The 11,665-nt window shown below is 35.4% G+C and overlaps 1 protein-coding gene and 1 pseudogene across 1 annotated transcript; both read left to right on the forward strand.

Moving 5' to 3' along the window:
* The first annotated feature begins 1,415 nt into the window (after positions 1 to 1,415).
* On the forward strand, positions 1,416 to 6,891 carry LOC137651556 (uncharacterized). The gene is made up of 2 exons (XM_068384782.1): positions 1,416 to 1,473; positions 6,376 to 6,891. Exons 1-2 carry the CDS (start codon positions 1,429 to 1,431, stop codon positions 6,889 to 6,891), a joined length of 561 nt encoding a protein of 186 aa, XP_068240883.1. The 5' UTR covers positions 1,416 to 1,428.
* An 87-nt stretch (positions 6,892 to 6,978) lies between these two features.
* LOC137651947 (protein mono-ADP-ribosyltransferase PARP12-like) lies at positions 6,979 to 9,489 on the forward strand (annotated as a pseudogene).
* Positions 9,490 to 11,665: the final 2,176 nt, after the last annotated feature.

Raw genomic sequence — 11,665 nt, forward strand, 5'->3', positions numbered from 1 at the left:
ACAAAACATGCACACAGAAACATGTTATTGATTATGAGATGGTCCCTAAGAAGCACATGTTGCAATACATTTCACTAGTTTCTAATTGCCACATGAATTAGACATGCATCACTTACATCAAGCGACCCCTACTATGCACTGTGGTTTACTATATTATGAGATCAAACTTGCCTTGCTTAATTAGTGATCGTTGAGACGGGAAAAGATGAATTTGTCACAATTGAGAGAGTGAAAGTCATCCACCATCTTAAAACAAAAGACTTCATAATGCTGCCATCTATGTGCAAACAAGACTACTAAACATTGAGCAACATGTGGTCTATAGCATTAGGCCACCAGGATTAGGCCTGACAAGATTAGGGTTAGGGTTGGGGTTAGAGTTAGAGTTAGGGTTAGGGGAGAATTTCACTAAATGTGGTGTATACCGTGAAATTATGTAATCCTTGATGAACATGACCTTTGACCCCTTTTTTTAACTGCATGTACCCTTTATTCTACATCTCTAAGACTTTATTTTTAACACAAAGCTTCTTATATAGGCCTATATAATAACAGCAATTATTATCACAACAAAGTAGTCAGAACACGATTTTCAACGATTTTAGTGATTTCCCAAAAAAGGGTCGAAATTCAATCCCTCATAAAATTTAGGTAAGAAGGAATTGAAAGACCCTTTTACTTTTAAAAACTGCCTAAGGATGTCCTCTTAAGATTAAAACCATCTTTATAGAAATATATGCGGGCAAAGTATGATATGTGAGGTCAAGAATATTGAATACCCCCCAAAATAGGTAATCACGTGATCATGTGACCTTTGACCTTATCAGGACCCTTAGTTTCCAAATCCTTCATATTTGTTTATTTCATTGTAAAGGTGTTATCATAAGCTATAAAATGAGGTATCATAATCATGTATAGCATACAAGATGGTTAAGTTACAGAGTGTTTCCTAAACGAGGCTTCAGCTTTTTCGTCGTTTTTTCAAATCGCGTATTCGCTAAAAAGGGTTAATTTTGGCCCTTTTTGGAAAAATCTCAAGTGTCATCCACCCTTAGTGAATGCAGAACATCATATTCTAACAAAATATGGTGGATGCCGGCTTGTAACAGAAAATTATTTTGAAAAAGCAATTTTCAGGTTTCGCCCCTCTACTAATAAGAAACTTGTGGGAGAAGGGTCTGGGTGTAAAGAGACTAAGAAGATTAGCGTCAAGAGTAAACATGAGCATTTCCTCTATTTTAATTTGACTAATCATATTAAACCATTTTTACAAAAGACAAATGTATATGTGTAGCTAAATGATGATAATTATACACGCGTGGCTAATTAATCTCCACAGATATCTATGATTAATCTCATAAAATGTTTTATGGTATAAAAAGAAATTGTTCCCCAGTAACATCCTATTCTGTTTTAGGACTCTGAGCCATGTCCGTCCGGTTGTCTGACAGGAAAGCGGGATTCGACAAAAAGGTAAGAAGTGCATTGATTTCGTGGTATGTTTCTGGCCCTAGTAGACAAAATTATGAACCACCTGGCTTGTTCCATTTGAAATTGAACACCGTGTGAGAAAAATATATATACGAAATCCATGAATTCCGTAAATATCTTCGCCATGAAATAAAAAAGAAAAAAAGTTTTACATTAGCTCTGGAAGTAATGGGAATCCTTTGCAACGGTCCAAGCAGCACGATTGCATGCAGCCACACATTAGTGAGGGTTATACCCGTAAACGTTTTTATATTCATTAAATTAATTACATCTAACCTATGCCAATTGAATAGCAAAAAACTGAAACAAAGTCTAATTTAAAAACATGATTTGCATGAAAAGAATTTATTAAACAATCTCTCTCTCTCTCTCTCTCTCTCTCTCTCTCTCTCTCTCTCTCTCTCTCTCTCTCTCTCTCTCTCTCTCTCTCTCTCATACAATCTGTTCTCTATTGACAAAAACGATATTGATACAGAAGTTAAAGGCAAGAGTATTGTTTATCCAGCCTAAAGTAATCACAACCAGACATCTCTGAAGAAACTGGAAACTTAAGCCTTTTGTTTTTATCCCAGCAACCCTAATAAAGAATTTAAAGATTTCTGGAAACCGATCAGTTTGGCGATCAGACCTAAAGATTACTGAACATGGAGTGTTTCTGATTAAGCCTAAAGGTTATTAAGCACAATGGATAAATACCCCCCCCCCCCCCCTCCCAATACAGAACTGATAAAAAGATTAATAAGTGTTTCTTAGCAGAGTATTCACCTAACGTGAAGGGGGGGGGGGAGAAAGATGAAGGATTGTGACTCATTGACACGAGCAACCACGTATAACTCTCTCCCAAGGCACACCTAGTAACCCCCCCCCCCCCCCCCCCCACACACACACTCACACACACACACACACACACAAACTCCACACCCCAGCAGTTGCGTGCGCTTCAAGCTTGCCTTCGCATTTTTGAAGAGAAAAAGAATGTGATTAGGTATTCTTGCATAAAATACAGATTCTGTTACCGAGAATCAATTATGCAAATTAGGCGTTACTACATGAAGACTAACACATGGGATAAAAGTAAAGGTTAAGAATTTTATTAATAATCTTGTTATGGTAGGCTACAGGTAGAAAAAGCTTAATTACATTAATACGGACAAGCTTATAATCTTCGCAACTATCTATTATATGCGATAGAGTGCTAGCATATTTATTTTGCTGAGTTAACAGTTAGGAACAAGGGTAAACGAACGTTTAAAAAAAATAATGGTTATGCGATGCATGTCATACTTTTGAAGCAAGGAACAATTGCTGCCCAATTACTTGGAAATCTGTATTGCTGTAAACATTACATAAATACCGCTGCTGTTGACCATAGCCGGATTTTGGGAGGGAAAACTCGAGTGTTTACATTCGCCGATAAAGAATTCTGACGTAGATGAGAACGACAATGTATGAATCATGCACTCTTATCTGATTGAAATATCTTTATATTTCCCTGAATATGTTGTGGTAGATCAAAATTCCAGAAATGAGAAACAATATTTTAATTATGCGTAAAATTCCATTGCAGCAAATGTAACAAGCAAAAATAAGAGTGGGAAAAGTTCGTTATACTCAGTTTGATAAACATTTTCCCCATTACTTTTTTTTTAAAGGGGGGGGGTGGTTTTAAAAGCAAGCAAATCACCTTTACCTTGTCGTCGTTCTCTGTCACCTGTCTCCTTTTAAAAGATAGTCTTGAGATGTTCGAAAAAACTGGTAGATAATAGCTGTTAAGAAAACGGAAAAAAAAGAACGTGTTAAAGAGGTGGTATTATATTGGATTAATATGAATCTTGATGACGAATCAGCATGAAGATAAAAGAAAAAGAAACATTTCGACGAGCGTTAAATGGTATTTTCTTTTTCTCAGCATCATGCTCCTATAATAAGAGGGTCTTCCATTAAAAGAACTCGGGTAAAATTAAATGGCCGCCTAGTAATGCGTGGCATTATCACCAAATACAATTAGTGCCTAAGTCATAGCTTTCTACTAAACATTAAATAAGCAGATGGTAGGAAAGATTTGAATGTGAAATCATTCTTAGTCTTCATAGCTGAAATTGGGAGCCATTGACACAATTTTATTTTAAAAATAATAGCAGAGTAAGTGGGATCCAAGTTTACTTTTTAAAATTCTAATTTATTTGGCAAATCAGTCGCATAGTAAATTACGATATTCATGTCATTTGTGGCCACATTCTGGGAGATTTGTTTTGCTACTGAAAATCAACTGTCATTTGTGGTCACATTCTGAGAGATTTGTTTTGCTACTGAAAATCAACAATGTCATTTGTGGTCACATTCTGGGAGATTTGTTTTGCTACTGAAAATCAACAATGTCATTTGTGGTCACATTCTGGGAGATTTGTTTTGCTACTGAAAATCAGCAATTACAGTATTGTAAGGCATGTAAAAATTATATTTGATTGGATTAACGGATTTTGTGTCCAGCACCAAAGCATGCCCATTCAACGCCAGTGATCAACTGAAGGAAAAATAGTTGCAATATTAATTAAAACTTGGGTGTTAAGAGGGAAATTAAGAATAAGGAAAGCGGGGAAGTGGAGGTGTGATAGCAGGCTATAAAGTGAGTGCAGCTACGCCAAAGGAACAATGCTATGAACCTTAGGAAAGCACCATCTCATATCTTTGGTTACAACAGTGTCGTTAACTTTCCTGTATTTTAACAAATCATTAATGCAATAACTATTATTGTTGTATTGAAATTTGGCCATGTTACTTTCTGTATTTAAAGGGTATTATCAGGGGAAATAACGAGTTTAATGACGGGTGCCAATCTAATGGAAACTAAGTAGCTAATTGCAATGTCCCCCGAGTACTGCAGTGTAAACTTTGGCAACATTCTTCGCAGTCTTCACAGTTAGATAGCTTTGGGCTATCCTGTGGACACGGTTCCTTGAGGATGCCTTCATTAGGATATCCTGATATTATTCCTGTTGAAGGTTTGACGCTTCAAAAACTTAGGAAATGGTGCGACTTTAGGATGTTGGGGACGCAGCTGTCCTAGGCAGGGACAATTTTTACTTTGGTGAAACTCCCATTAATTTATTTCTTTGTCGCCCATTCTGAGAAATTAAAATCTGGTCTCCCGGTTCAGGTGCCTTTGTCCGACAATGGTCAGGTACTTGAATGGGAATAACCATTATGACATCTAGAACTATTGATGTCAGATTAAAGACAGTGCCTTCAATTCATTTAAAAATAACAAAATTTAATAACCTAATACCATATTGTCATTAATGTCACCCAAGATTGCATCCTCAACACTTAAGGGACAGTATGTAATTAAAAATTGCTGATATAAAAAAAAAAAAAACTTACAATTCAAACATCAACATCTTACAATGACAAAACTTGTCAGAACAAAGTCTCCATGATGATGATATTATTATTATTACTTGCTAAGCTACAAGCTTAGCTGGAAAAGAAGTATGCTATAAGCCCAGGGGGCTCCAACAGGGAAAACAGCTCAGTGGGGAAAGGAAACAAGGAAAAATAAAAATTTAAGAACAGTAACATCAAAATAAATATTTCCTAAGTAAACTATAAAAACTTTAACAAAACAATTGGAGGAGAAATAAGATAGAATAGTGTGCAGAGTGTACCCTCAACCAAGAGAACTCTAACCCAAGACAGTGGAAGACCATGGTACAGAGGCTATGGCACTCCCCAAGACTAGAGAACAATGGTTTGGAGTGCCCTTCTCATAGAAGAGCTGCTTACCATAGCTAAAGTGTCTTTTCTACCCGTAACAAGAGAAAGGTGGCCACTGAACAATTACAGTGCAGAAGTTGACTGAGGAGAATCTGTAAAGAATAGGCTAGACTATTCGGTGTATGTGTAGGCAAAGGAAAAATGAACCGTAACCAGAAACCAGGATCCAATGCAGTACTGTCTGGCCAGTCAGTGGACCCCATAACTTTCTAGCGGTAGTACGGTATCTCAACGGATGCCCCCAAGGAACAGAGTCTTCAAGACACCCCGAACTAACCATTTGTCAGACTGTTGTCGAGGTTACATAAAGAAAGCATATGAAATAATAATTAACAACCAGGCTTACATGGGAAAAGAAGCGGTAGCCTATCAGAAATGAACACTAAAAGGGTGTAATATTAACCCAAGAGCACTCTCTCACCCACCACCACTTAATAAAAATACACCCACAAATTATCATAATTCAGTAAAAAGAAAAAAAAATACTTTTGTAATCACTTTAAAGAAAAAAAATACTTGATAAAAAACTGTATTTTTTGGATAACAATTTCAAGCCTATCTTGGCTGTCAGGAATTGTTTGTACATTTTCAGTTTTTAAATTATAACTTCCCTAAATGTGACAATATTCTTTAAAAATTACATTGTAATTCTTTTGTTCTCACGGAAAAAAGTAAATCTTCAGGGAAATTGGATGACCTATAATAAATTAAAAGCAAATAGACTTGCAGAAATGGGTATTTCACCCATTTATTATTATTATCATTATTCAAATAAACATACATTCTTATGGAACAAGCCTCCAAGGGCAGTCATTAACTAGCAAAGTAACTATTGGTAGATACTCATGTTGGTTAAGTAAGTCAATGAGAGATATGTACGTAATGAATAATATTAAATGTGCAATTCTAGTCATGAATTCTTGATGTTTAACCCCAGAGTATATTTTGTTTTGACATAATGTATATTACTAAATAATAGCAAGAAGAGTCAACTGTAGACCACACAATACATTACTGTAGACTTAGATGTGTCTCACGTTTCCACGATATAATAAATTGCACGCATTTTGTAAGAATTTTGGTCAATGTACTATTTACTCCTCTTTTCAGATTAAACATGCGGCACCATTACAAAGGAAACGTACTTTGAGGTCTTACTACTTTGAAGGAAATGTAGAAAATCCTGAGATCTGTATAGAATCTCTAAACTTCCACTGCCCCGATGACAGGGATGGTTGCAGCAGCCTTCATGCTGAGAAAAGGTGGCAGTGGCAAATTCTTCATAATAATGAATGGTACAACCTTTTACAGAGACAGTCTGACCTTTTAGAAAGGTCTTTCCAGATTGTGGATAAAGAACAAGTTGTAATACCAGCATTAGATCCTTCAAATTCAGGACAGCATGGTAAAGAACTGATGGATCTCCTTGGAGAATATAACTGGAGGGCTGACTTCCAACAAATGGTAATAACACAGGTTAATGGTGAAGCCATTTTTCATTTGCGTAGGCTCTCTATGCCTTCTTCTGGAAAATTAAAAAACAAGTATTCCAGTGATTTCAAGTGGTTTAGGCATGAAAATGAAAGCTGGGTAGTTTGGCCAGGGTGTAGACATTCACTCAGATAGTACAACGGAGTCAGGTCTGCCAGAGACCACTTCCCACGAAATTGAAAAGCAGTATCAGAAGAATCAAAGTAGATAGCCTATATGACTGTTAACGTCTTGAATTCCAAGGCAAAACTTGACTTTTCCAAAATGGAGTTGACCTATAAGAAATCGAAGAAAGTCATTTCAGTTAGGCGACGACCAAAAAAACGATGATGTGATGTATCCCGCAGTTTGGTCTCACCATATTATGGGGCATGTAGAAATACCAGAAATCTCCACTAACACCATAGAGGACAAGTGTGCCTTAGGAAACGGATGTGGCAGGCTTCACTCTGATGCTGTGTGGCAGTGGCAATTCATGCATGATGGTGTTTTGTATAATCTACCAATGGTTCAAAGAGGAGCCCTTGAGCGGTCCTTTCTGGACCTTTGGGAAGATAAAGCAGAAATTCCAGCTATTAACCCTGAAGTAATGGGTTTCACTGGTGTAAAAATGCTAAGTCTTTTAGGAAAAGGCAAGTATCTGGCAGAATTTGACAGCATGACAATGTTGGAACTAAACCGCCCAGGAACAAATCTTAAAATTCGAAGAATGTAGACACCATCAACTGTTAAATCAGTGGATGAGAGTGCTACAAATTTTGTATGGTTTTTCAAAAACAAAGGTCAGTCTTGGGAAGAGTTTGGTTGTGCTGAAGTAGTTTCCCCTTTGACATCCTCCTATGATATAGAAAAATGCTATGAACCAGGGAAGTGGGATACAATGGAGGTTTCAATAGCAGATGGCATTTTTGAATTGAGTTTTACCTCGATGATGTTGAAGAACAGCAATACACAAGAGGAAATGAAAGTAAGACGTCGGCCAGAGTGCGCAAGGTCTGGTGAAATTCATTTACGAACCCGAAACCAAGTTACACTCAGTGTCGCAAGTAGAGAGTTCTGGTATGTTAGGAAATACTTGTTCCAAAGTATTGTATCCCCAGAAATAAAAAGCATCAAGAGAGTCCAGAATCCAAGGCTGTGGAATGCATTCAATAAAAGACTGGACAGAGTTTCTTCAAATAATGGCACTTATGAAATGTTGAATATTCACACACTCTTTCAATGGGTAGACAAAAATTTCGTCGAGGACATCTGTAGAGATAAATTTAAACGGAAACATCAGTGTGAAGAAGTGAAATCACTGTGTGATCGCAGTCTTGTATTTTTTAGGAGGTGAGTAACTACACTACACCAATGCTAAATTCTAAATAGGATTCAGCTTTTGCTTATTTTCCAGCATTAATTTTAAAACAACGTAGTTTGACTCTTAACAATTGTTGCTCGTTAATCTATTGCACAATTTGATTCCATAAGTTTCTTCTTTTTTTTTTGGCATAGTAATTATTTTAATTGAAGTTTCATACAACAGAGTCTGGCTAGGGAAAGAAAAGTAATTATTTCTCTTTATTACCCTTCTGTAATACGCAGTCAATTCTTAGTTTTACCACGCATAGGATAGCTTTTTTACTGAATGTTTGCATATAGATACCAGTCATGGAACAATCAAAGATTGAGTTACAAAAAAACCTATATTTAAGATAGAGGATAAACCCTTGAAGTTTTATGGATTATATCTAATACCAACTGAAAAATGTATTAGGGTGAATCTACCTTGTTTAACTAGAAATATGTCTTCATTGCCAAAGGTAAAACAAATCATTGTAACTTTAAATGTTGCATTCGCTACAGTTCCTATCTTAAATAGCCAATGTTTTCGTTTAAAAAAAAAAAAAGATAAAAATACAAACTGAATACATTCAGTTAAACTAATTTTCATAGGAATATATATATATATATATATATATATATATATATATATATATATATATATATACATATTTATATATTTATTTATGTATATTTATTTATTCTATATATATATATATATATATATATATATATATATATATATCATCATCATCATCATCATCATCATCATCATCATCATCTACGCCTATTAACGCAAAGGGTCTTGGTTAGATTTTGCCAGTCGTCTTCTATCTTGAGCTTTAAATTCAATACTTTTACTACCTAAATAAATGAATAAATTATATATATATATATATATATATATATATATATATATATATATATATATATTTATATATATATATATATATATATATATATATATATATATATATATTTATATATATATATATATATATATATATATATATATTATTTTATTTATTTCACAATCCCCCCCTGATTTCTACAAATATAATTCCCCTAACTTTTCAGTACAACTCTAGAAATCTTAATAGATGAACTTTCTTGCCCCCAACAGTGCGGAGTTTCAACATACATCCTGCCCCTCACCCACAGTAAAAGACCATAGACTTCTGGTCTTCAAGGTCCTTGTTGGAAAGATAAGGACGTCGAAAGGCGATTCACACCCAGGAGAGTGTTGCTCCGAAGTTGACAATGCATACATACCAAACAGGTATGTGAAGAATGACAGGAGAGATTACTGTCTGGAGTACATAATCGAGATGTAAAACTGGAGTGTACGTACACGTAATTACTTCAGGAAAGTATAATCTAATTTTTTTCTGTTATTGCCATTTCATTCGTTTCTGGATTTTTTTTTTTCTGTTGCTCATAAAGTATTCTATTTTTTTCTCTTATTGCCGTTACTGGAGGCGTCATATTCCTACATTTTATAAGCATTTTAAAAGAAATAAAGATTTGAATAATTACCTTTCTTTTTTTTTTTTTTTTTGCTCAAGAAACGACACTGACTACAATTGTCGAGCTCTTCAGTAGTACTGTTCCTTCAGACTACATGGATAACAGTGTCTAAAGTTCTACACTTTAGGTCAGAAGTCTTCTGCATACAAAACTTGTATTTCACAACTTTCTAAAAATTTATTGATGAAAATACAACTTCAGGAAATAGACTAAAAAAATTAAAATAGTAGAAAAGAATATTGATTTCGATCATGTGAATATTTTGTAGATTCGATAATTTATGAACTAATTGTTTGATTTCTTAAAAAAAAAAAAAAAAAAAAAAAATTGTTCAGAACCGAAAGATATTTACCAAGATTATATCAAGTTCTGAAACATTTTGTGTATCTATGAAAAAATTACTCCATAGGAGTTTATGGAACAGATCGAGGCACAATATCTTAAGTCTGCTACATACCTCTTCCCTCTAAGGAATGTAGATTACAAAGATCATGGCCGATGCGGTAACATCCCAGACTCGGGTTCAAGTCCCGTTCAAACTCGTTAGTTCCTTTGGTCGCTGCAACCTCGCCATCCTTGTGAGCTAAGGATGGAAGCTTTGGGGGAGCCTCTATGTCTATCTGCTGAGTCATCAGCAGCCATTGTGTGACACTCCTTGGTTCTAGCTTGGGTGGAGAGGGGCTTAGACGCTGATCATATGTATATATGGTCAGTCTCTAGGGCATTGTCCTGACTGATAGGGCAATGTCACTCTGTCCCTTGCCTCTGCCATTCATGAGCGGCCTTTGAACCTCAACACTTGTATATATAAATATCCAAGTACACTACACAATGATATTTCTAAGTGTTACAACAACTGCTTACTTCATACTCTAGTTGTTAGATAAGCTATGAACGCATAAAAATTATTCATAACTTCAATATCACTTCATCTCACCACATTTACCAGCGATAGCAAGTACCACGTTACCTCTCAAAAATATCCTGCTGGCAAGCTAAGGTCTTATTCCATAACTTCTGTTAGCCCCAATTCTTTATTTTCCTATACATAATTCCTTCAAATATCCCTTTTCACAAAACTAGTTACTAATACCTTCACAACACATCTCCGACGGCACCACTTTCCCAGTATTGTTTTAAGGTTTAAAGGCCGCTCATGAATGGCAGAAGCAAGGGGCAATGACATTATCCTATCAAGCAGGACATTGCTCTAGAGACTGATCATGTACATGTGATCAGTGCCCAAGACCCCTCTCTACCGAAGGTAGGACCAAGAAGGGCCAGGCAATGGCTGCTGTTGACTCAGCAGATGGACCTATGGGCTCCCCAAAATCCCCATCCTTAGCTCACAAGGATGGTGAGGTTGCAGCGACCAAAGGAATTATTGAGCGGGACTCGAACCCCAATCTGGCAATCCAGTCAGCCATATCGGCCACCACAACCCTAAAATGCTAATATTATGATATATTTTAGCTTCACCTCGCTTAGAAAAAAGAAACTCAATACAGTCCTGACTATAAATGTCATCAAATATCGAGTAAGGGGTTATAATAAAAGAAATGAAAGAACTAGAGTTATACAGTACAAAATTGTAAAAGCGATGTCTGAACATGTTGCAACCACACCTTATTGGAGGTTAATAGCAGAAACTACAATATGACCAGTTGAAAATGGAAGAGTATAAATTTTCATAACAGCAGATGATAAACAATTGGTTAAGGAAAACCAAATATGGTAACCATATAGGAAAAAAGTTTATATATATATATATATATATATATATATATATATATATATATATATATATATGTGCGTGTGTGTGTGTGTGTGTGTGTGTGTGTGTGTGTGTGTGTTATCAAAATTGAAGAGGAAAAAGGTATGAAAAGCAAGAACTCAAGAAATGAAGAATAGAGGCAAATAAAATTAAATGTAAAATAGAAGAAAAGAAAGCAGAAATGACTAACCTTGCGTTTGTAAATAGTAATGGTAGAAGACATTACACAAGTGAACGTAACACTAAGGAAGCAGTAATAGTAATGACAAAGTTAAATATACT

This window comes from Palaemon carinicauda, chromosome 13 (assembly GCF_036898095.1).
Source record: "Palaemon carinicauda isolate YSFRI2023 chromosome 13, ASM3689809v2, whole genome shotgun sequence".
NCBI classification, from domain to species: Eukaryota; Metazoa; Arthropoda; class Malacostraca; order Decapoda; family Palaemonidae; genus Palaemon; species Palaemon carinicauda.

Coding starts and splice junctions, on each gene's coding strand:
- LOC137651556 (XM_068384782.1), top strand. CDS start 1,429: ATGTCCGTCCGGTTGTCTGACAGGAAAGCGGGATTCGACAAAAAG. Junction 1,474..6,375: donor AAGCGGGATTCGACAAAAAG/GTAAGAAGTGCA, acceptor TCCTCTTTTCAG/ATTAAACATGCGGCACCATT.